Source organism: Erithacus rubecula (assembly GCF_903797595.1).
Source record: "Erithacus rubecula genome assembly, chromosome: 1".
Lineage (NCBI taxonomy): Eukaryota > Metazoa > Chordata > Aves > Passeriformes > Muscicapidae > Erithacus > Erithacus rubecula.
Genome location: NC_136658.1, coordinates 88,296,468 through 88,322,331, shown reverse-complemented (window position 1 = coordinate 88,322,331; position 25,864 = coordinate 88,296,468). Strand labels below are relative to the sequence as shown.

At 38.4% G+C, this 25,864-nt stretch overlaps 1 protein-coding gene across 6 annotated transcripts in view; it reads left to right on the top strand.

The window, feature by feature from the left end:
* Window positions 1-25,864, top strand: part of ARHGEF7 (Rho guanine nucleotide exchange factor 7) — a 112,879-nt gene that overhangs the window by 34,386 nt on the left and 52,629 nt on the right. For 5 of the 6 annotated variants that reach the window (XM_079323558.1, XM_079323554.1, XM_079323553.1 and 2 more), the window contains exons 3-6: window positions 10,063-10,147; window positions 12,521-12,651; window positions 15,041-15,242; window positions 24,030-24,118. In XM_079323558.1, the coding sequence (XP_079179684.1) occupies window positions 10,063-10,147; window positions 12,521-12,651; window positions 15,041-15,242; window positions 24,030-24,118 (507 nt within the window). Of the gene's footprint in view, window positions 1-7,934; window positions 7,996-10,062; window positions 10,148-12,520; window positions 12,652-15,040; window positions 15,243-24,029; window positions 24,119-25,864 lie in introns of those variants that run through there. The other variant, XM_079323555.1, reaches the window with a different exon arrangement.

Genomic DNA, 25,864 nt, shown 5'->3' with positions numbered 1-25,864 from the left:
TTGTTTGTTTGGTTTTTGTTTGTTTTTCCCTGGCAGATAGGATATTTCTCTCCCATGCATTGACTCAGGTGCTGATCTTATCTGATACTGGATTGGTTTAACTCATTAAATTTGCAACAAGTTTTCCACTTGCTGGATTAGTTTTCTGTGCTTGTTTTAATGGACCCTTGAGTGAAAAGAGTATAAGGAGGTGTGAGAGAAAGTCAGGGAGATTTTACTCCTGCAAATCCTGAGCAGGAATGGTTTTCCTAGACATGGATGCATGTCTGCCCTGATATGTCTGCCTGGTCCTTCAGAGATGACTTGTCTTCTGGCCTGGCAGATGCTGGGTGCCAACTTACAGGCTGTTGCATTAAATTGGCTTCAGTGTTCTGCCTTCCTTGGCCAAAGACACTGGCCCCAGGGCTGTCCAGGCAGCTCCCCCAGCCCTGCCAGGGCAGGAGGGCTTGGTCCCTGCAGCAGGTGGGGTGAGGCTTGTCCCTGTTTCCCAGATAAAGTCCTGTGCCTGCTCTTTCAAAGTGAGTGTTAATAAATGGTGGGGGATGCTGGATCACAGTGTTGCAGGTACCTGTGAGAGAGGGGGAGATCCAGCCCTAGCCCCTTTTGAGAGTATTTGTACTGGCTGGAGTAATAATGGTAAACTATGGTTTGAAAAGGGTGTTCCTGGGGGGAGCTGTAGCTCAGGGATTTGTGTGCAGCTTTGTGCTCTTCAGCCAATTTTTTGAAAGGGAAGTATTGAAATGAATTTAGTTGAAACCTTAAGTGTTGGTTTTGGGGCTTGTTCATTTCTGCTAACTACTTGAGAATTACTTTTTTTTCCATTTTGTGATTCTAAATTAATTCAAAGTTTCAACATGCTGTATGAAAATAGAGTAAGCCTTTATTCTTATTTTTTGGCACTTTCCACAGTGTATTAAGGAAGCAATTGAGATTTCTGATTAAATCCCTTCTTACCGGAAGGGTGCAGCATTTCTGTTTTCTTTTTTTTTTTCTGCAATTCTTGAATTTCTTTGTTATCTTTATTCCCCTCTCCCACTTTTTTTTTCCACTTAGTTAACCACACTTAGTCAAATTCTGACTGTTTTCAGAATATCAATTCCCCCTGTCTTTCTTCTTTGGCTACTAGTATGTATTTAATGCTACAATGGTTTTTCTGTTTCTTTTGTCAATACGTTTATTTTTAAAAGTATAGGTGCACACAGCAAAATGAGACTTCCAAGCTGATAAGCAGTGGGGGAAATAAGTGTGCTTGAGGTCAGTGGGTCTGTGCTTCTGGCTGGTGCTCTGTAGTTCATTCTCCATTGATGCTGAATCTGTGCATCATCTGATCACTTGGCTGCACACATTTGTTCCAGATGAAATGTGAGCATGTGATGGCATTTAAGTTGTGGTTGGAGCACGTGGTAGTGTAGTAAAGCAGCCAGCAGGCTATTTTAGGAGGGAGATGATAACCTCATGTAGTAAAAAATCTTTTGCAATAAGATGCCTCCTTTCACCCAGCTCTTGCTCCCTGACATGCTCTGGGCATGCCTGTGTCTCTGATCACTGCTGTTCTGAAACAGGTCTGTCTCAGCAATCCTACTGTGTGCCTGTGGTACTTGGACTTCATGGAGATCTCCCATTTGTTTTGCAAATGGAGATTTGGATTGCAGGTAACAATCCCTATTTTGAAAGCAGGTTTTCCTAGTTTTTATTGAAGATTTTCATTATATAAATTAAGCTTTTTGCTTCATTATATAGGCCTTTCTTTATCTCTCCACACAGCATGGCTTTTGAAACTAAGCTGATACTTCAGAAATTAGTTGAGAAATGTTGGCAGAACATACATCTAGACAGAAGGCATCTGAAATCAGTTGTAGCAAGCCATCTTTCCTATGTTTTTAGGTAAGAGTATGGAGATGTTCACAGTTTAGCTGATGTGTACTTGTTTTTTATTTTAGAAAACAAATCTACAATTCAAGTATGCCAGAAGCAGACTCTCCCTTTGTAACATTTGAAACCTAGTTGAAAGTTTCCTGAATATATCAACTTCCTCTTTCTTAGAAACTGGTTTGATCTGAACCTTAAAATATTTGTGTCACTACTCAGTTCAGCCATTGGGAAAGAGATTATTTCATTCTGAGTGCTTATGTTCAGTAACTACTTCCAGACCCTGGCCAAGCCCTTTGGGCATCCTGTTTTGGTAGCCTTAACCACTGTCATTGTTGCTCTCATGTCATTTTGATTTCTACTCTGACTGATCTATTTCAGGTAATTTTTCCTTTTCAGTGCTTCTGATACTTTTAATTAGCATAAAGTGTTGGTCAGGAGTTCGTGCCTTTTTTTAGGTTGTTTTTTCGTTACAGCTTTTTCATAACTTGTTTCTTTTTAATTTATTACTGAGGAAAAAAAAGTCAGGAAGAAATTGCAGTAACCTTACTTGAAAGTTTGACTTACATCTATGGATTATGGAGGAGAGGGTGGGACACCTACTTGTCATCTAGTACTTAGAAGCTCAGGAAGGCTTATGTTCTTCATGCTGCTCCATCATGTCAGCGTTGAATAGGGTTGTTAAAAAGACAGTCTGAAGTAGCAGAAGCTGTGGAATGAAGGAGTAGCTTCCCAAAATAATAATCTAATGCTATGATTTAAAAACAGTGTGGCCACTCAAGGGACCAGCTACTCACAGTTGTTCATGTCAAAGAGGAATTGTAGGCTTGGGATGGTGCCCAGTTCATTGTGTTACAGACATCACATGGATTTGGAACGCCAAAATCTGCCAGATCTTCTGTTTTTTGTAATTGCAAGTTATTGACAGACTTTACTCAAACAGATTACCAGCATCTGTCTTGTAAGCAGCCCTAAAAACTGACTTCTCAGGATTTTTCCTGGGACATTGATCTTTAATGAGCTATTCATACAAGAAGGCACTGGTTTAATGAAATAGATGTGTCTACTCTCAGAATCAGCATCACAGTCCTGGAGTGGATGTTAGCTTTGTTCTTGTGATGGGTAGGGCTGAGGGAAGAGCAGTGAGATCTAGAAGCTGCTTTCCTTCTCTACAGTCTATTTCATTTGGGAAAATCCTTTACCTTGCTCCTGTGATTTTTTTCCCCAAGAAAATGACTATTTAACCACGTTATTGTTTCTAAAATGTACTGGGAGTGTCTGCTTGTGCAGTTACTAGAGAAAATTAAGTTTTGCCATTTTTGTCACTGGCTGCTTACTCTGCTTGATAGCAGAGCTGTCTGTATTTCTTTCCAAATGTATACTTGTTTTTTTTCTTTTTCTCAATGCTGTGTGTCTTCTTACTTGGACACAGTATTCCCTTTGCATTTTGGCCTGGATTTCCACAGCTGTGTTTCCTGATTCATTTTAAGAGAGTAGCTTACATAGTTGTCTGTGTGTATCAGGAGGAGAGGTGTGTTTTGCTGAACTGAATCTTTCTCAGGGTATGTTTCTGGCCAGTTTTCCTGTTGAGGTGCCTCTCTTCATTGGCACTAGAAGGTGCTTATGCAATTGCTGTGTTTCAGCCAAGCATGTAGGTGTAACCTGTTCCACTGGCAAGAACTTAGGCAGCTCAACTTCAGTGTCCCAGTCAAATTTTCTTTGGTAATTTAATTCCAACAGCTTTTATTTTTGCCTGTAGTTCCAGGAATGTGGGCTTGGTACTCAATTGTGTATTAATATTGTGTGCTACTGAATGTCTTTCTCTGTGTCAGCTGAGGTTATCACTTTGATATCATCTCTAAACCAAAACTTACAAAGCAATTTAAAGTGTTTTGGCATGAAGGTATGATAAATGTAGTTTTGTTTTTGTTTTGCTGTGCAGGTAGAAATTTGGAACAGGCTTGTTCTTATGCTTTCTTACTTACACAAGTGTAGGCAGTGCTAATCTTTCTATTTCTGCTTGCTAAATTACGTCTTGCTAGGTGTTTATGCTCAAAAATACTAAATTTTATGACTGCTTACAAAAGAATTCATTTGAGGATGCTAACTTGCAGTGTTACATTCTAAAAACAGATTTGGAAAGCTTAAGAAATTGTACACTTCATCTCCAAAAGGAAACGTAGCATTTCTTTGTATTTATTTTTTAAATTATATTTTTGCTTGTGTTGATGAAAAATATGTTGTGTATGTTTAGTTTTGGCAATGTTTAGAAGTTTACTTTGAAGCACTTTCTTAGGTAAAATGTTGTTTGGTATTTGAAATTAATGCTCTGTAGGATCTGTAGTGCTTTGATGTGTCTGGTTTGGGCAAAAATTTTTGGAGCTGGAAAGTTTTAGGATTCTAAACCGGTTTTTTTAACCTTTGTTCTCTTTGGATTTGTTTTAAATATGTATCTGGATGCATGCACTCACAGATGTGCACACAGACACTACAAACTTCCATATACATTTTTACAGCTGGTTCTGCTTGTTTTTGTAGATAACATATTATGTATTAAAAGTATTGCCAGTTGCAGCAGTTGAAGCTTTCTAGGTGATGTGTTTTTAGTAGTTAGGTTTTTACTTTTGAATAACAGGCTTATATGAGCAGCAAAATTTGTTCCAGACCACCTCTTAAGTTTTATTTATTCTTTACCACTGATGTTTCTCCTGTGAAGTGTTACCAAATGTTACAGAAACAATTACTGCAGGTCTCTTATTTTCAAACCTTTCCTTTTACCTTATTCTTAATTTTTGAAACAGAACTGATTCTTTTTTCTTTTAGCTCTCCTTTGTGCTGTGCAGTGCTACATTTGGGCAACAGTATGCTTCACAGAGATTTCCAGAACATTTGTAATCATCTCTTCTCCCCTCACCCCTTCCTTTCCTCTCAGTTGTCATAGTTCCCTGCTTTTCTTATCTCTCCTTTTACTGCTGCAGCTTTCAGATGATAATGCACAGCTCGAGCAGCAGCTGCTGCATAATAGCTGCAGTACCACTTAGAGCTGACCTAATGTGAGAATAAATGAACAAATCTGTGATTTGCATGTGGGCTTACCTACAGGATCTTTTTTCCAGCTTGGGTGTATTAGGTGTCATCACTGGAAGGTGAACTGTGGATGGCCTCTGTGGCTTCCTCCTGCCAGCTGCTCCAAGGATTGTGCCACACTGGGGGTGGTAGCACAACAAAGCCAGGTGTTGGGATTCCTAGTGTTTTTGCCAATCACCTGTTTCTTTCTAAACTTGAGTTGCTTTTTTTTCCCTGCCACATGTTTATTTGTGCTCCTGACCAGAAGCTCTGCAGTGTGTGCAGGAGGAGCAGGTGGAGTGACACGTTGTTGTGTCACGCTGTGCTTTGTCAAGGCACTCTGCTCATTTCCTCCTGTTTCCTGCAGTGAGCGAGCCAACATTCTCCTCATCTTTGTGCAGGGGGCCCAGGGCTGCAGAGCTGAGCTGGTTCAGTACACACAGCCCAGGGGTTGCAGCTTTTTTGGGGGCTGGCTGGTGAGGTTAGCACAGCTGCCCTATCTGTGCTGCACAGGCTCCTCAGCTGCTGCAGCTGGTGATGCAGTACTGTAAAGAGAGCTGTCACCTACTTTTGTCAGATGATTTGAGTGGCAATACTCACTGAGAACAATGTACCTATGTATGTTCAAAGCAGTAGCTTAGCAAGGAGAAACATTTCTATTTTACTCTGTTTAACTCTTAACCAGTATGTGAACTTTTTCTGTTAAATACAACCTTACTAATGCTCTGCTGGCTTAAAGATACACACAAGTTGTTCTATTTGAAGAAAGTGTGTCAGAAGAAAGCTTTACTGATCTACCCCTGATTTTCTTGTCTCCAGTTGTAGACCTTTATTTATCAGGTGAAATACCTTTATTTTAAAAATACTTCCTCCATAACTGGATTCTGACTTCAAGGTCTAGTATGAAGGTTACATGAGGCCTTAAAACTGACTGATTTGAAGAAAAGAACCTTGCTGCAGGCTTACTGAATGCTGTAATCTGCTTTCACCAGGTATATTTTTAGCTTTATTTTCTCATTTCCTTTTTCTTTCATCACGTTCTCTGGTAGTGTTTTTTCCTTTCGGTAGGTACTGGGATACAAGGGATAAGCATTGTTATGTTAGTTTTATTTCCTTATTCCTATTAGATGGGGAACACTGAACAGAAGTCTCCATCCATTGAGAGTTAGTGGTTTAGATGACTTAAAATGGCCCTAATAATACATTCAGGTAATTTTGAATGTTATGAAGTTTAAGCAGATCCATGCAGAGTTTAGTCCTGTTTAAAATCAGAGGGTGGATGTGGTCGTTGAAGTGCCAGTATGTGGATGAAATGAATCTCTGAGGTGTTTTGTTTGGTGCTAAAGAAATGTCAGTGATGGAAATGAAAATGGCTCTCATGAAGTGAGTTTAAAAACTGGCTTGTTAATAAATTTCTTTATAATACCAAATGCAGAATGACCATCCAGTGTATATCTTGCTGTAGGGGTTTTGCTGCCATTACTACTCGACCACATTATGTAACATTCCATTAATGACCTGGAAGAGGTCATAAAATTGTCATGAGTAAAGTGTGTAGCCAGTTTAAATCTGGGGGCAGAAAATGCATATAAAGTTGTGGAAAACCAGGCTTGTTGTGTTTAGAATTAATTGGTGTGTGGGAAAGGGAAGCTAGGATCAGTTGGCAAGCCTTGGCAGTCAGTGACTACAAGTGCCAGAGAGCTCTTGAGTGCTATGCATAGTGTTCTGTATGGGTCACTGTTAGCCTGACCTGGTCTGCCTTTGGAACACAGCATCCATCTGGGACATTGTTGTGGTTCAACCCCATACAGCAGTGCAGCCCCAGGCAGCTGCACTCTCACTCTTCCCTGGTGGGGTGAGGAGAGATTTGGAATGGTAAAAGTGAGAGAAAACTCCCCAGTTGAGATAAAGGCAGTGTAGAGAGCACAGCTGAAGCTGTGCATGCCAGCAAAGCAGAACAAGGAATTACTTCCCATGGGTAGGCAGATGGATGTTCAGCTATCTCCAGGAAAGCCAGGCTACATCACTGCTGGCACATCACCAAGTGGTGACCTGGGAAGACAAACACCATCACTCTGAGCATCACCCCAGTCTCCTCCTCTCATCTTGATGCTCATGTAAGGTGTACGTGCATGTGGGCAATCCTGTGGTATTTAAAAAAAAAATGGTATGTTAGTTAAATAGTTTGTTCAAAAGATTTGGCTTAGCTGGATCCCCACCTGATCTAATTTATTGCAGTTTTATTATTCTATTCCTACTGATGTTTAATCTGACTCTTGGTGGAAGGTAAGGATTGAATGAACAAGAGGATGAATTTCATCACGAGTCTTTACACACTTATACATTTTGTTTGCCTGGAAGTCGAGGGCATATTGGAAATATTTTTTTCTACAAGGCCTTGTTTAAAGTCTATATATAAACTGTTGCATACTGTTCAAAACAAATATTAATATTTGCAAAGTAATACCTTTGTAAGTGTTTGGCTTTGGGTTTAAAGAGCTTTGGGGTCTTTTTTTTCCTTTTCCTTTTTTTTTTTTTTTTTGGGTGTTGTATTTTTTTTTTGTTTTTAGTTTGTTTTTTAGGTTTTTGTTTTTTTTTTTTTTTTTGAGACAACGGGTTTATAATCAAGAATTATCCTCAAAACTTGTGTTATTTCCCTCAGCTTTTACCTCTCTAGGTTAGTTACTTCTTAAACATTTGCTGTGTTAGGAGAAGATCCCTCTGGAGGGTGCCATGTCCCCCTCCCCCTTTGTTGTAGCTGAACATACTGGCCATGAGCTGCTGAGGGTGGCTTCCTGTCAGGATTGCTCCATGTAAAATCACAAGGAAGCAAATGTTCCTTGCATCCTCCCATTGTGTTGTTTCCTGTGGAGCAGACTGGATGCATGTCCTGGATACAGGATTTTTATGGCACTATACGTGTTGGGATGATCCAATCAAATTGTTCTTGGTATCCCCTATAGTCTGAGAGTTGCAGGAAATGAGCTTCCTTTCAACCTTTTGTTCTCAAGTTGGCCTGACTTTGGAGAGCTCTTGGCTCTATCAGAATCCAGAATGAAGGTGAGCTTAAAATGGATTTAGGATTGGGTTGTTTTTAAGTTTTTGTAAGTTTAAGCTATAATTTTAAACTTTTTAAAATGTTTCCTTTTTATAGTCATTCTCTTTCTCCCTTTCTGATCCAGTTCTGGTTTCTGCATGAGCACCTGGCTCATGTATTTAATTTTTTTAGGATCAGGACTAGGCTTTTCTGTTCACTTTGCAGGTTTACTTGTTAAAAAACTACCACAATAGGCATGTAGTAACAATGGAAATTTCACACTCTTAATACTTTCTTGTTCCATAGCAGCTGATTTTTTTTCCCCCATTTGAGCAGTGGTTAAGCTCATCTCCAGCCTGGTTTTGACTTTATAAATTATGCTGTTAATAAAATATTTTTTTTTAATAAGTCTTTTTGTTAAATCAGATTATTTTTTATTTCCTTAATGCCTTTTTTGTGTAAATTCTTTTAATATTCCTTGTGTTTGAGGAAAATTCACATCTAGGCAATTACCTTTTGCTTCTTACAGCTTCAAATACTGAGAAGTTTTTAAAATTATCTATAATCCAGTGAAACTAGTTGAAAGAGTTGACAATTTATGTGAGCAATAACTGCTGGGTGTATACTGGTGTGTGTTTCTGCCTGCTTGATGCTGTGTGTGTTTTGTGGCATTGCTTTTCTGAGCTGTGCAAATGCTACTTGAGCTTGAGAGATGTTGGCACCTGTAGAGCCCAGACAGAACTGCTGCTGTCTTGGACCAGAGATGATCCTCAGTCTGAGAAGGGGAAAATGAGCATGTTAATGTATGCACTGGATGCATTGGGAGGTTTTGTTCTTTTTTTTTTATTGACTAACACGGTCATTAAATGTTTCCTAAATCTGTCCTACCTTTCCTGTGATATTGCATCACCAGTCAGAACTGGTCTGGCAGCCCCTTCTGTGGTTGCTTTCATAGCTTTTGTTAACATTTTCACTTCTCTTGGGTTAAACTAGCCTTTCTTTGTTCCTTTCTTGCTTCTCCCCTGGGATTATGAGTTTTTCCTCTCCTGTCTGTGAAGGCTGTTTTCTGGGGTAAGGACTTTCTGATAGTGTCTGTGGGATGGGTCTGTTATCAGGAAAGTGAACAGGTTTTTGTTTACTTTTTAGATAAAAACTGCTACATTGCAGAAAACAAAATCTCTTTTTGTTTCTCAAATCAGTTGGAAGAACTGTAGCAGCTGTCTTTTGTTGTCAGTTTCTAGTCTTGCACAAAGGAGTACTGTGAGTCCTTTCAACCTATGCAGAATCTGTTGCAAGAGCTACTTTCATGAGACTCTGGATGAGTGTTTCCATGACCTAAGGCAAATGTGGGTTTTTTTCCTTTTCTTGAAAAATGTCCTCTTTTCCCCAAAAAATCCAGATGTTTAATGTCTTCACCCAGTGCTTGAAAGTTGCTGGAGTGTTTTCTACATGATAGTTCAAGTTTGGATTGCATTGCCACAGTTAAAAAATAAAATAAACCTCTCCTTTCATCTGTCTCCTCCCCAAACCTCATACTTGATCTAACCTATCCAGCAATTTAATTATTTTTAAAATTCATTAAAGTTCAGGAATGCTGCTTTCCTCTGTGTTGTGTAAAGAGATAGCATGTAGGTTGTAGTACTTCTTGAAGTATTTGTAGTTATTTTCAAAGTACATTATGAAAAATCAAGTAATGCCTGTGCACTGCTACAGAAAAAGAAGAGTATGCCAGGAGTAATAATACCCAGTAATTTTTTTTGGCCAAAGTGTCTTAGGAAAACTACTTCTTCTGATACTCGTTTTATTCAACTTTCTTGTAACTTGCATGATACTTGATTTTTTTTTTTTCTTTTCACTTTCTCTGTTCTTTTTTTTTTCAAATACAGCTTTTGCTATATTATCTTTCCATTTAAAAGTGCCATAGTTTGTTGGGATTTTTTACTTTTTTTGAAGGCCCCACAGTTTTACTGGTACAGCCAGTAAGAGACTGATACCTTGATGGTGCAATAGCTTCTGCAGTCGTGGTTTGTATGTACAAGCTTGAAGGCTTGTTTCTGTGACTTAACTATGTGTATTTTGGTTTTTTTCAGACTTTTGATGCAAATGACCTGTATCAGGGACAGAATTTCAGCAAAGTTCTTAGCTCTCTTGTGGCTTTAAATAAGGTGACTGCAGGTAAGTAGACTGCCCTGTCTTGTGCTGGCTTTACTGCTACTTTCACCTTGCTTCACCTTTCATCAGTGTATGTTTATATCTGTGCTGTACCAATGATGAGGTGAACATATGCAGCATTTTGAAAGAGCTTTATTGAAGTTTGTGTTTTTAAAACTTTGCAGTGACTCTGTGTTCTCTAGTTGTGTCTTCTGCAGAAGGAAGCTTTGTGGTAGAGCTTAAGACTAAGCCTTTAAGCTGGCAAGCAATTTAGAAAAAGGGCCTAAAAAAACCCTAAAAAGTTTTTTTTTTAATTTTATTTTTAATTTTCCTGCAAGTTTGAAATACTAAAGTTGACTATTGCTCCATTCTGCCATTCTCCTATTTGAACAGCTTGGCAACATTTTTGCTTTCCCAGCCTGCATTTCCCAGTGCTATCCTTTCTTGCCAATAACAAAAGGATATCCAACATCTTTGATCTCTTTAATTAATTTAGCATTTAAGAGTCATGAACCACTCACCTCAAGTTCTTTGGTGGGAGGGGAGAGAGCTGTAGAAATAACAGACAGCTGAGAGGTGTACATCCATCATTGTAGGGTGAGGATGTGCTAAATGATGCCAACTGGATCCTGGAACAGATAGAATTGTTAACATTGACCCTTTTGGTTTCTTCCTGTTCCATCATCAACAGCAAGTTTCAGTACTGGTCATCAGGTCAGAGTCTGAGAGAGAGTCTAAAAATTGAACCATATGTGTCAGTTTTTATGAGAGGAAGAAAAGAAAGGTGATCGAAAAGTCAGTGATGCATAAATGTTACTTCATTTAATACTAATGAGATAGGTATAATTTATAATCTCTCTAGTCTGTTTCAAGAGAGATTTTGTGGGTTTTGGTGGCTTATTTTGTTCCTTGCATTAGAAAGCACCCCTTAAAATTAAGTTTTGCAACCAAATCTTTATTTTAATGAATGGGCATGGAGTAATGCCATTGACTTTTTTGAAGCTGTTTAGACCAGTCAGAGATACTGCCTCTCATCTCAAGTGTAAGTGCAAATGTAAACAAATGCACTGTGAAACAGCTGTGCACTGGCCATTGCTGCCTTTGCTGTTGTTAAAGTGAGAAAAAGTGTGGCTGGTTTGTCCCAATGTCTATGGATTAATGTGTATGTCCAAAAGCCACAACTGCAGCTGGTTAGAAGGGACCTGGGCTGATCCTTGTCATGGTGGTGGTATGGAAACCAAAAATCAAAACCGCATGCAAACTGTGGTGTTCTCATTCCTAGGAGCAAGCATAAACCTTCTTGTTCTTCCAAATAATTTTCATTAACTGGGTGATTGTGTAGCAGGTGTTTTAGGCTCTCTCTGTGCTCTAGTATTGGAAGATGGCTTTCAGATCCCCATGTGGGTCTGCAAAAATTTCAGATATACCTACACAGGTTCTTCTGAGATGGGCCTTCTTACAATATGGGGCATGTGGGTAATGGGCATGGTTACTGATGAAAGACTTGTGTGGGGTGGGATCAAGGAAGGAGGCCAGCACTGAACCTGGTTCTTGGGAGCTGCTTTTGGTGCAATCCCTGGCTGGCTGTGCTCCCTCAGCCACAGGACACACCCCCCTTGTTGGCTGGAAACTTCCCATCCCAGGGAGGTGCCAGCCCAGTGTCCAGGGCTGGGGCTGCCCTGGTGCCCCCAGCTGCCCCACTCTGGCTGGGATGGTGGGATGAGCCCTGTCCTGCTGCTCCCTCAGTGCCTCCCAGCCCTCAAGGGACCCCTTGATGGCACACAACCTGTCAGGTCAACATTTCACATGGGTGTGCTTCTCAGAGGAGAGACAAATGGAAGAAAGGAAATGTTTGGGAGGGTGTTGTTTACTTGAGAAGCAGCATTTTCCTTTCTTCTATTCCTAGTCCTCCCTCCAAGGAAGGAAAATAGCTTAGTTGGCAAAAAAAAAAAAAAAAAAAAAAAAAAAAGATGAGGCTAAGAAATGTAGGAAAAAAAGACAGTGGAAGGAATGTTTTAATTGAGAAGGAGATGGGGGGCTGTGGGAAGAGCTAAGAAACAGATGTGGCTGGCTTCACTTCAAGCAAGTTTTATGCATTTAAAATTCTTGGCTACTAGCTAAAATGATGCTGGCTAATTACCTTTAAATAGACTGGTAGTTAGTAGGAATAGAGAAATACAGCCCTAACCCTCCTCTTTCTAAACAGGCCAAGTTGTTTTCTTGTCTGTGTGGAGAAGAAATTGTCGATGTCTCAGAATTTCAGATTATTTATTGCTATTATTTTTGACATCTTGAATTACTGAGTAACTGCAGATACATCAAACCTGCTTTAAGCATATGAATTTTACAGAGATATTTAAATTCTAATCTTTACTTTTTTTCCCCATCCTCCCACAGATATAGGGCTGGGCAGTGACTCTGTATGTGCACGTCCCTCATCTCATCGGATAAAATCCTTTGATTCTTTGGGATCCCAGTCTTCACACAGTAGAACTTCAAAACTCTTTCAGGGACAGTATCGGAGTTTGGTAAGTTCTGAAAGAATGAAACATGCTCTGGTGTGATATATTTCCCCCCCTTTCTTTTCCTCTTTTTGTTTTTAATGAGTTTTGTAAGTAAATTATAGTGCAGAAAAGTAACTGTTTCCTCTCTTTCGGTTCTATATTTTTAGCCTGTGAGTTTGTTTTTGCAGCTTTTCATAAGAAGTTTCAAAATACATGCAACTTTTTGTGACTTCGAGCTATTTTTTCCTCTTTCAGTGTTCCATATTGTCTGCATAGACAGTATTTTCCTAGATTTATGTTGTTCTTTTCACTGTAAGGTCTTGCTTTTCCAAAGGCAAAAATCACATTTTCTGAGTCTAGGGGTGATTGAGCATTATTCAAACCTCTGTGAAGGTGATAGTTTTAATGTTGGCAGTAGTGGTAGTTGTTCTGTTTTCTGTTATATTTCAAGGTTGGTCCTTCAATTTGCCTTCTGAGTCATATGGGGCCATTGTTTTATAATACAGCTGAAATCAGTGTTGCATACCTCATAGAAATTGTGATAAAACATATTTTAGTCACTGAAGGTTTGCAAGGAGGGTTTGTATCCCTAATGAAAGCTGCTTTATCCATGACTTCCTTAGGTGTGGTGTAATGTATTTTCTCTGGTAGCAGAACCTGTGCAAGTTTTTGCCCTACGTTACTAATTTGAGCTTCTTTTCTGCTGTTCACAGCCTACTCAGTTTTGCAGATGCAACAGTCAGTGGGACTAGCTGTTAGCTGGATCACTAAAGTAATCAGAGTTTTCAGTATTTCTATCACTTTGGTGATCTGAGTCACTCTGTGCAAAGTTAGAGCAGAGAAGTGCAAGAAGGAGGGAAAGAGAGCAGGTGGCCAAACCCAGGAAATTCCTTGTTTGGTTTTGTTGGTGTACATGATCTGTTTGGAGCTGTTCTCACCAAGTTTGTACTAATTTCCTCTGCTGGAAAGCCATACTGGCAGAGCATAGGGTTTGTAGTTGATATCACTGTGCAGTGTTTCTGCTTATTTTGTGGCTTTTAATCACTTACTGTACCAAAATGTTTTCTCTTGTTGAGCAGAGAGGATGAAAGCACATAATGTACAAGCAGAGGACTAAGGCAGAGGCACTTGGACTTAGACGATCTTGGGGCTTTCTGCATTTTTTCAAAGTTGTGTATGTCCTCATTTTCCTATAGCTTCTCAGCTGCTAACTCTGCTGAAAGTCATATTGAGTTGTGATATAATAACTTGATTGCTGGGTTTATGAATTAAGCTGACATGCTGTAAGGTCCTAGTGACAACATGCAGTCTTTTCATCACCTCAACTGTATAAGCAACATGTGGAAAGTCTTCTACCTGGATAGCTGACTAGGACTGTTTACACAGTCATTTTCTCACCAAGCTATTTTTTTAGCTGTACAGGTATTGATCCTTAGTTATGATAGAGACAAACATGATTTGTAGTTCAGTGCAGTCCGATCTCTCAGTTCCAGTGCAGTGTTTTTTAAGCTGTTCAAGTATTGCACTTTTTTAACCTAGAGGTTTACCCAAACTCTCATGAAATGCTTGAATGGTGCAGATAGCCAAAATTGACATCCAAGAACAAAAGGCTGAATTTGAAAATCATTAATTCAAAAGACTTATTAATTACTTCTAAGAGCATTGAGATGTTAGGACAGAGTGATAATCTACCATCCATGGTAGGGAATGAGCTTGCATACACAGTGTATATGGACAGCTGCAAGTCTGACTGCTGCAGGCTTTCAGCTTTGCTAACCTTCAGGGAAATTATTTGGGAGTACTTATTTAAGGTAAGTTGCATTAACCTTTCATAGGCTTTTTGAAAGACCACTCCTTTGTTGGCAGGCCATGAGATTTGTACCTTCAGCTGTGGAAGCCACTGACCTGATCTGTTACAGGAAAAAATAAAAGGAAAAGGTTTTGATCTGCAAATTCTCAGTAGATCCAAAATTAAATTAAACCAAACTCAGTTTCTCCCTCCTTGCAGCACAGAGAATTTTAGGAAAAAACCACTCTAATGTAAAGCCTTTGTTTCTTTGCAGTTGTCAAAGGCAGTTTTGATTTATGCAAATTATAGAAAATGTATGGGTTTTTTATTGTTTTAGAGAGCAATAATTATTCTCCTTTTAGTTCTGTTAACCCCTTCTGATTTGAAGGGGCTGTAATAAGTAAAAATATGTACTCTCATGGGTGATAAAACCCTCTAGATTAAAAATGACAAATACTAGAAATGCCAAATCACTCCTTATAAAGGCTTTTGAGTAAAAATGTGTGGGCACCATTTGTGTGGAGGAAAGGCTATTTCAATTTTATGGACATTTCTGTTTTGCTCATGGAAATATTCTTTAAGTCTCTAGTGATGATAATTTTATTCTTTGTTTTCATTTACTAGGACATGACAGATAACGGCAACCATCAGTTGGTGGTGAGAGCCAAATTTAATTTTCAACAGACAAATGAAGATGAACTTTCTTTTTCAAAAGGCGATATTATTCATGTTACAAGAGTGGAAGAAGGAGGCTGGTGGGAAGGAACTTTAAATGGAAAAACAGGGTGGTTTCCAAGTAACTACGTACGAGAAATTAAATCAAATGGTGAGTTTTGAAGGAGAGGGTATATTTGCAAAAATTCTTGCCTTGGGTTAGAGGTTGATGGTTGGTTGATTCATTAAAACTTCTAATGCTTTTTGTTTAAGCTTGGTTTTATTTACTGAGCATCATTCACAGCAATGATTAATGCTCAGGAGCTTGCACTTCCCCACCCCAGTTCACTGCATAGAGTGGCTTCTGAATTAGCAGTAAGTGTGCAGAAAACTCCCCATTCTGTTTGCTTTGTGTCACATTTGGGGTGCTTTCACTTCCTTGGTCTGAGTTCTTAGAATATGGGATTTTGACTCCCATGATGACTTTATATTGGTGCTTTGTGTTATAAAAAATGAGAGATTTCCTACCAAAAAATGAACAAGAAAAAAACCCCAAATCAACATGTCCTGTTGCTTAGAAGTAAACAACTGAAGGAAAGAAACCCAATTCTATAAAAATCTACTTTTGAAAGATAATGTATTTGTGATTTTTCTTTTTCTTGCTCATGTGCCTTTAGCTTTTCTTTCTACAGACTTCATCCTTCTGCTGAAGTTTTAGTTTGAACCTTACCCAGTCAAAGTGCCTTCTGTAAATGTCATCTGAATATCAGAAGTAACATTCCTTTTTAATCTACTAGGACATAGCTGTGGGTGACATAACTTCTCTGTCTCCTTTATTTCCTTTTTTTACCCCATGTCTTTTCTTAGCTTATTTTCAGAGATTAAGGATAAGCCTGGTAGGATGAAATTACCCAGGGTCTCTGGAAAGCTTTGCCACAGTTTCCTTTGTTACAGCTGCAGTGAAAACACACATCCTTTGGGGTCGTGCTAAAGTCTTTGGCATGTCTTTTTTTTTTTTTTTTTTCCAGCATTATGAGGCAGCTATTCAGATGCCTGGTTGCAGTAAGATTGTGGGAGCAAAAGTAAATTTTTAAACTTACCTGTTCTCCTTCAGTTCCATCCTCTTATTTTTCTTCCTTGATTTAATATCTCCAATCTGTTGCTGCAAAATGCTAGTCTTAGATCTGCAACTTCATGTCTGTAGCTTCTCTCAGACGTAGTCACAATGTAAGAGTTGGCTTTAATGTTCTTTAGAGATCTCTCAGATGCAGCTTATCCTGAGAAACAATACTTGAAACCTGTTTTTGGTCTGTAGTGTTGTAGCCATGATGACCCTCTTATCTCATTCATTTGAATCATTGCTGTGGACATTTTGTTTGGATTTAATCAGTTTTGACCTCTTCCAACTCCTAGAACCTGGGCAGACAATTAAACTCCAGAATAGAAAGGCTTTAAGTGGGAACATGCAAGAGCCAGAATTTGCCAGTAACCAGAATTAAGTGGTTCTTGTTATATTAAGAATACTGCACTTGAGTGGAGTAGCTCTTCTAAGGAGGAAGAGACAAGCTGTAGTGCCCAGGTTGGTACCAAGTGCAGTCTGATACCTGTGACTCCTTGCAACCCTTGTCTGATCACTGGGGCTGACAGTTTTTACTTTCACTTCTTGCCCTCAGAAGAATTTTCTCTCAATTCCTTTTCCCTCCACTTTATAGGTGTATTCTCTCTACCACAGATGTATCCCTTCTGGCTTCTACAAGACTTCTTGCATTCTTGGACTGCTGTCTCCTGTGTTCAGTTTCCTCTATGGAGTTTCTTCTGTTTGTGCCCATGCTTTTCTGTTCTCAGGAAGCTTAGTTCATTGAGTATTGCAAAGCTGTAATGACTGAGCTGTAGCTCACTAGCTTTCTCTGTTTCCCTCCTCCATTGTAAAATTACTGTGTTTGGCTTTTTCCAGTACTTTATGGAACTTCACTTGTCCTCTCTGGTTTCAGATATGGATATAGCTAGTTCTCTTACTATCAAATCAGCACAACAGGTACTGTGTAATTTATCAAAATAGTAATTTTAACCTGCTTTTATGCATTTGTAGGTATATGTTTGAGTTGTCTGAAGTTGACTTTTTCATGAGGAGGTTGGGGTGGTGGTAGAAGGAAGCATGACATACCAAGAGCTTCTTAGTGTGTTAGTAACTGTGGAGTTGCAGATTAGCTTTACCCCTTCATGTATGTATGCATGCTGTGGATAGCTTTGCTGCTACTACCCTCATGATGTGTTAGTTGTATATTTTAAATGGTGACCTAACTTGTCCTGCTTACTTTTGCTTCTTTTTGTGTGTTTGTGGTCAGTGTATATATTTGTGATATTTGCTCCTTGTCAGTTTGCATCCACTTTTTCTGTTCTTTCTTCGACATGCCGCTGATTTTTAAAGGAATTGTCGTTCTTGTGAGTCTTTTCTGCTTATATTGTTACTAGTGGGACTTCTTTTTTTTACCCCTATTTTTAAGTTTACTGAATTCTTCTTATTTGAAGTCTGTTGTTGTAATTTTGCTACACTATTTTTTTTTTAAATTTTATTGGTTGCTTCCATGAAACTTGTTATGAATATTCTGAGTTTTGCTTTAGGGGTATTGTTGAAGATGCTAGAGAGAGGGCTTTTCTGGAATTCTCTTCCCTTCTGTATCCAAATTCCCACTGTGTCCTGTTGCTGGACTTTTTTTGTTCTGCTGTCCTTGTTGAAACAAGGATATAATGCTGTAAAGCTCTGAAGTTATTTGAATAGGTGGGTGTTCATGAGAAGCTTCATTTAGGTTATAATGTAATTTCTGTTATCTTCCATGCTTTTCTTAGTTTATCTTCATTAGGGGAGTTGACATTTCTTGAGTTGAATAATCTTACACTGTCCATTTTTCTTGACTTCCCAGTAACTATATATATATTTCACTTTAGAATTTTCTGAACTCAGAACTATTTTAAGTGCCCTTATGCCTTAAGCATATAAAAGTACTCTTTTTTTTTTTCCTTTATGTATTTTTAAAGTAGTTAGGAGAATTTGTAGCCTTGCTAGCTCAAATTCAAAATGTGTTTTCTGTCAGTGTTACAATAGATTGATTAAAAAAAAAATCCAGATTGTTGAAATATACGCTCTTGATTAAGATCTTTATGAAAATTCATCCTGAACATTTCATCTGTCTTCAGAATACTCTGTAAAATGTTCTGGCATTGGCAATATGACTCTATGCTTCTTTCTTCTCTGAAATGTAGCTGAAAATATTCTAAGTTGTTAGAAATTCTGTATAGGATGATGCATTCTATGGAGAGCTCCCAGGACATGACTAAATAAGCTCCTGGGTTTCACTAAATTAAATCTTCTCTGTCCGTTGTAACTTGACTTCTGCAAATTGAGAAGAAGAAGAAATGAATGAAGTTATTTAGGCATGTGTGTTTTTATTTTAATTCTCACAAACTTCATAGGCATTAGATGTTTAGATAAATGAATTTTTATTCTAAATTAAAATCCTCTCGTGTAGAAAACCCCATAAATATGTAATCTTAGCTTTTACAGTGGCTCTGAAGTTCTATGTTCAAGGACAGGAAGAAAGTGATGTGTGGCAATGGAACTGCCTCTACCCACGTGGATTTCTTAGAGAGTTGAGAAGAAAAATAATCTGTGTTACATAAATTACACCAGCAGGGCATATCATGTGATAAGGTATCTCACAGTGGTTGTGCCCTGGTTGTAACTTGTTTGTTTAGCTGTGCCTGAGTGAGTAAGCACACAATGCTAATACATGCATGAGGTGAGCTACGAGTGGCTGTGGGACACAAACTGAAATTGAACAAAGCACAGAATTTCATTTTCTTATGCTGGACAATGACTATTTTGGGGGAAAATAAATTTGGTTGAGGTAGAAAACTGCTATGCTTTTGAGTGTGTATTTATTTTGTCCCCCTCCCTGACCCAAGGGGAAAAAGATAATTTGTTTTGAGATGTAATAGTTATAATCAAACATGTAAATATTAAAAAAAAAAAGAAAAAAAAAAAGAAAAAATACTATTTTCTATTCAGATACATGCCTACACTGTGAACTTTAAAAAAATGGTCCATTTCTCTCTCCCTCCCCTCTGTGCCTATGTTTTCATTTCCATTTTCAAATCCTGTAGCATCTTAAATTTTTGAATGTTCTTTGATCAATAGTCAGGAAGCACTTTGAAAGGAAAGGATTTTGTTTTTATCCTGCTTTACTGTTACACATGACAGAGGGTAAAAAATAATGTGTAAACTTGTTAAGATACTTGGCAGTGTGACCTTATTGAGGTTGTTTGTGCTTACATAAAATGGAACAGGAAGGGATGAAGGTGTAGGTGGAGTCTTGTCTCTTACAGAGCTGCTTCTGTCTCACACAGTGGTTAGAGAGATTTGGAGACCTAGTTTTGAGGGTTCCCTTGCAATGAAAAGAAGAGTGGCTAGCCAAAATGGGTTGCACTTGCTTAGCTACTGTCAGATGTTAATCAGATTTTTAAAAAAATCACATGGTTGGTTACTGAGTTTTATCCAAGCATAATCCCTTTAAATGGCATGAGATTACAGAGGAGGAAATATAGCTTTGTAAAAACAGCATTTGATATGTCACAAACTTATTCTAATTCTTTGCAGAAATTAATGTATCATTACTGCCCTAGCCTCTGTTATGCTTTCTTGACAGTTGTTAGTATCAGGCCCAGTGCAAATTATAGTGATTTTGGTTGGGTGCTAAAAAACCAAAATCAGCGTGGAGAAAAGGTCAGAATATAGTGGAGGACTAGAATGTCAGCTATTTCCATCCTGTGGTGCATGAGGGAAGGAGAAACTACTCTTCTGGCTCTGGAAAAAAAAAAAAAAAACAAAAAAAAAGAAAAGGAAAAAATAACCAAAATGCTATGAAGAATATTAGTTTTTCTCTCCCCAACCACTTACACTCAGAGGAGTATTGTGTTCTCTTGTGAAGTGTAACTCTGCAGACATAAATAAAATAGAGACTGGGACCAGTGAATACTTGTGTTTGTAGTGTTGGTATTGCAGAGTAGAGCACTGCAGCAGTGCCTGGGCCATATTGAGAGCTGGGAGCAGATTTAGGTTTGCCCTCCTGATGCTGGGCTTGAACTGGTCAGTCTAGGCAGATGGAGCTTGTTTGTAGCACTTCACTGGCAGGGACCACGAAGCTTTTGGTGTTCTTGTTGGCACATCTTTGCTCCCCTAAAGTAGGATGAGATAGCCCAAATCACATATTTTTATGTAGATTGTGCCCCACGGGGCAGTAATGGCAGAAACGTGCAGGGATGTTCTTGTAGCAGTAGGGTCAAAGTGCTTTAGCAAAGCTTATGTTCTGAAGGGAGTAAATACTCTGTGGAGCAGCACAATGTAGAGTGTTGCATGAAAATGAATATGGCATAAACTGAAGACAGTGGCAGGAGAATGTGGGAATGTCAATTTGAGGGCATCTAAGTTAAAACAGGAAGAAACAAAGTATTGGGAAGGATTTGGTCAATTGCCTTTTTACAGTCAATAAACATTTGTAAAGAATAAGCTAACTTCATTTTAGGGAGTTTGTGGTATCTTATGTACTACTTAGGGAAAGGTTATAAAAGCAATTGCTTCCACTGAGAGTAATTATTTGCTGGAAGAGCAATGTTAAAAAGCCTGTTCTACCCTCATTCTCCACCCAAAGATGATCTGTTAAGTGAAGTCCATCTCGTTTTTCACTGGCCTCTAGGCAATGCATTATCAGGTGTGGCTGAGGGCAGCTGAATTCGATGCTTTGATCACAAGAGAGATGGACAGTGGTAACTTAGCTCTTGGTTTCAGTCACCAGCAGGATACCATCTCTTCCCCTACTTGAGCAGATGCCTGCCAGCTTCAGATTTAATCATATGCTGAGCCATTTTCATACTGCTTTCAGTGCTCATATATGGGATACACATTGTGGCTGGGAGAAAAGTGGGGAGATGCAAAAATCTTCTGTGTGGGAAAAGCTGATGTCTGGCTCAGGTTACTCTCTTCCAGGGCTTTGAGAAATGAAGCCTCTGTGGAGTGGGCAAGGTGCCAGGGTTTTGCTGATGTTTCAAAAACCTGTGGACTTTCTAAAGATGTAGTGTGCTGAATGAGGGTGGTACCTCCTTGAAATGTTTAATTAAATATGCTCTGTTGGCAAAATACTCTAATGTCCTATTACCAAGGATAATAAATGACACAACTTAGCATAAACAAAGAAAGTGATTTCTTATGTGCAAGATCAGGACTTTCTTCTGTGTAATGCATTGTGCAATAAGCTAATTGCAACAAGACTGTTTCTTATTCCTCCTTATGAAGCAAGGCACTGCTTGGAGGCAGAATACCAGACATGATAGACAGCTGGACTAATTTGCTGTGTCTGATTCTGTGTTTCTGCAATAGGAATGGCCTTTACATTTTAAAAGCTAAATGTTGATTATGACTCTTCAGGCAAAATGATCCAAATGTGTTACTCTTTTTTTCTGTCCTGTCTTTAAATCTGAATTTGGACATGTGAGTGTCTCTGATGGATAACTGAATCAGCTGAACAGCTGGCAATATAAATGAGTCTATATGTTTCAGCAAAAACATCTCCCAGTTTCTTCTGCAGCTTAAGGGAAGAGAGGTATTTTTGCAGCCTTTAAGATGACAAAGAGCCAGAATTCCATGATCAGCAAGCTTAACAATAGTCAGCTATCTGTATGATAAATTCAGTGACAAGTATTTACTTTTATCCTTAAATAACTCTGGTCTCTCATTTCATCCTTTTTGGTGCATAATTAATAAACATTTAGGTACTGAGTGAACCTATAAGTCACTATAAATTTTAGGATAAGTCGAAGAGCTTGCACAGAGGACGAAGGCAAATTACCAAGTTTGTTGAAATGACATATTTTCATCATTCAGTACAAAGAAAATAATTTTAATTGTCCCACATAGAGGAGCATTATAGATGAGTATATAAATGAGTAATCATACATATGACATTATTTTAGGTTCTTTGACACTGAGTATTTGATGGCAAATCTGCTTGAGTTTACAGCTTCATTCTAAGGGGGTGGGAGGAGTCCTGTCATTTGGAATTACTTGGCTCTATAGCAGGGCATGTATGGATTGCAGGGCTGGTGGCTGAGAGATCAGTGTTCCCAGCTGGATAACTTCTGGGTCTAATAGTTTTTGTGCTGTGTGTCAGCTTAGATCTGACATGGAGTGGGTAGGCAGGGGATATTAACCAAAAGGGTTTTACTGTCATCCCTGAATGTGGTAAGGAGAATATTTTTTTCTTTGCTCATGTTTGGCAGTTTTAAAAGTATATTTTATTTTTAGATTAGCTTCTTTGAGGGAAGCTCCAGTGCAATACAGAGCAAATCCCCTTAAAGATACTTGCATTTGTGTGCTCATGAGGCCTGAGCTGCTCTTCATGGGCTGTTAGCTCATGTTACCCTTGGCCTGCCAGGCTGTCCTGGTACAGGAGGTGAAAGGGTGACCTGCACCTGAAGTCAGCTTGTTTGGGATGGCATCATCCATGGGCTGCAGCTGGGAGCCTGAGGAAGCCCTGAATTGCTCAGGAGAGGCTGGTACCACAGGGAGTGTTCTGCTTATGATGGTGCTTTCCTGCTCAGCTCTGCCGTCCATGGGAATTTTCCGTAGCTGGCTCTTAGCTTGGCTGACTGGCCTTCTGGAAAGGTGTTTGAGACTTGCATAATTTATTCTTAGCCTGAGGTATCAGGTGAACTAGAGTTAAATTATTCATGTCTCTTTATCAAAATGTGTTTGAAACAGGAGCTTGCTTTTAAAATAAAGGTAGAGCCTTCAGTAGGTATGTTTTGGTGATGCTTCTGTGGTTTTGTTTGGGCCAGTTCAGTTGACAATTTGCTGTTTTATAGCTTGGATGCAAATTATTCAAATGTTTATTTGACATTTGCATATTAGGCAAGCCTGATTATTTAAAAACATACAAAAATAGACAAACTAAAATGTCCTGATGAACAGTCTCACAAGCATTCTCAGTTGGTTAAGTGCACAGTCAAGTGTGAGAGATCAAAAAGAGATGCTATAAATTTTATTTGCTCTTTCTGCAGCATGCAGCATTGTTGCTTTTGTTTTTCTCTCACCTCATGTTTGCCCCTCTGTGGTTGACTTAGAGAAGTGGTAGTTGTGAGAAGGAAGGCTTTAGGAGTGTGTTTTCTCTGCCTCTGTTCTGGGCCAGCACTTGGGTAACTCTCAGGACTGTTGTTTTGATCTTGCAGATTAATGTTGTCCTTCTAGAAAGAGCATGCATTACTGAGGAATAGATTCCCTATGGGTTATAGGAAAGATTTATTGTTATGAAGAACCCTGTTCTCAAGTGCATAAGCATTTTTATCCTATACTTCATTAATAGCAAAAGATAATCAGTTTTAAAAGATGATTTTCTGAGCATAAGGTAAGTCACTTCAGTAGTATAGTGTTTTGAATCTCTGTTTTGAGACTGAGTGTAGAGTGTGGAGTGTTCAGATTTTGGTTGGTCACTTGCTGTCACTGAATTCATTAGATTGATACTAAAACTTAGCACTCCCTTTGTTTGAAAGTTTGTACATGGTTTGGAAATGCCTGTTACTGATTTTTTTCTTTTTTGTTTTATTTTAATTGCAGTCTATGACAACATCTTGTTTTTGAAAAATAATTTTGGAAAAGGAAATTTTATTAACTGACTTTCTGATTCCAGGAAAAAGAATGGGAGTTTTTCTGCTTGCCTTCAATGAGGCTAAGGTTTCATTCATTGTGAACATATTTATTCTTTACCAATAATTTCAAGTACAATTATGTATGTTTCTCAGTGAATCACCATTTTCACTGTATCTTGATAAATATTTGAAAGTAGTTTGTTTGACCTCTAGTGTTGAGCTGAGAAATTGCACCCTATTGACCCCAAAATATCTTCTATTTCAGAAAAACCAGTCTCTCCCAAATCAGGTACATTGAAGAGTCCACCTAAAGGCTTTGATACATCTGCAATTAACAAAAGTTATTACAATGTGGTGAGTGATCATTTTTTCCTCCATGTGACCTGTTATGTGCAGTAGAATAATGTCATTTCACTAAATGCTCTTATCTCCACAAAAAAATGCAGTATTGCCAGGAAGTACCAAAACTAGATGAGGTATTGGTGGATTCTCATATAAACAAGATCATTATTAGTTTAACAGAATATCACATATGTGGATTCTTAAATATGGTACAAGTCTAAAGTAAGTGAATAATTCCCATTTATGTATATTATGCTAATTTTACTTGTTTTGCTAGTTGTTGATTTCATTTTCTTTCCCATCCCCCACATGCCATCAATATTCCCCAATCTCTATCAAATTCTGAAATTCTGCTGCGTTAAATTAAGTATCTTTTTGTTTATTTTGTTGAATAAGAGATGCTTTCAAAATGTTCAATTTGCTTACTTTGTACTCATGCTTGTAAAGCAAGTCTGTTCTTGACTTAAGGAACCTCTCCCTTGTACTGCTGGATAGATTTCATAGCAAGGCAGTCCAGGCAGAGTGAGCCTTTATCACACTCCCAGGAATTCTTAACCTGGTACTCAGACCTCTTTTTTAGATGTGTGTAAGAGACATACCCAACTCCTTCTTTAAGCATGTTGTTGTCATGTTAAGAATCATTTATTTATTGAGTAGATACATTGGGAAGCCAAAAAGCATCTTACTGTTTTTGTTAAGCACTGCTCCCTGCTGGTGTAAAACCAAACCACAACATTTCTCCCCCTTTTCTTCCAAGCAGCTGTTTCATTTTATGTTTTCATTTTATATATCAGCTTTTAAAAAGGATAATAAAGCATCATTTTCTATTTCTGTATTGTGTGGTTGTGGCATGAATAGCACCTGGAAGAGCAGAGATGTTTTGTCTTTAGTCCCTAATTGAAAGCTATGAAGCAAACTCCTGCTCCTCCATCTGGCTCTGTTCCTGCCTCTATCAGTAGCTGCAATTCTGTGGTGAAGGCAGGGCTGCAGTTTTGTCACTGCATCTCACAACTGCTGGTCACAATGGAAAGTATCTGTGCAGGCAACCCCTTCCCTCAAACTGCAGCAAGTAATGAACTTGCTGTGATATATCTGGTGACAGAATAGTAGATTAATTTCATTTATTTTGTTTTGATTGTATCTCTTTATAGTGTTTTCTGGTTTTTAAAGTTTTTGTGGTGTGTAAATGCAAATTTGAGAGGTGAAAGTGTACTTCAGTGAAAATAAGAGAAAGTAAATGTTGAATTGTTCAGGCACCTAAGTTATACCATACAGTTTTGATATATCACCTTTGATTTGTGATTTTTATAATTGTTCCCTGGATAATCTATTCTAATTGTGGAGTCTCAAGCTACTATACTTCGGGAAATATAGCTGTGGCTGCCTTTTAAAGTAATTTAATTATAAAACAAGCAATCAAAAAGACCCCAAACCCTAGTAACCATCATATAGCTACTTTTAGGATTAGTTTATTTTTTGTTTTGCTCAGGTGCAACTTTCTTGGTACAATTAACCTGATGTTATGAGATGGCAACTTTTTTTGACTGCTAGTTACTTAATAACTAATACTTAATAATGCTTAATATGCTGCTAATACTTAATAACAATGATGACATTGTAGGGGATGAAAATCACCAGTTAGTAATAATATACTGGTATGTTGTAAATGACAGCACTGAGCCCAGACTGGTGTTCTTAAATCTGTCTGCAATGAGTTGGATGATTGCCTTGTTTTCACATTTTTCCACAGTGTGGCAA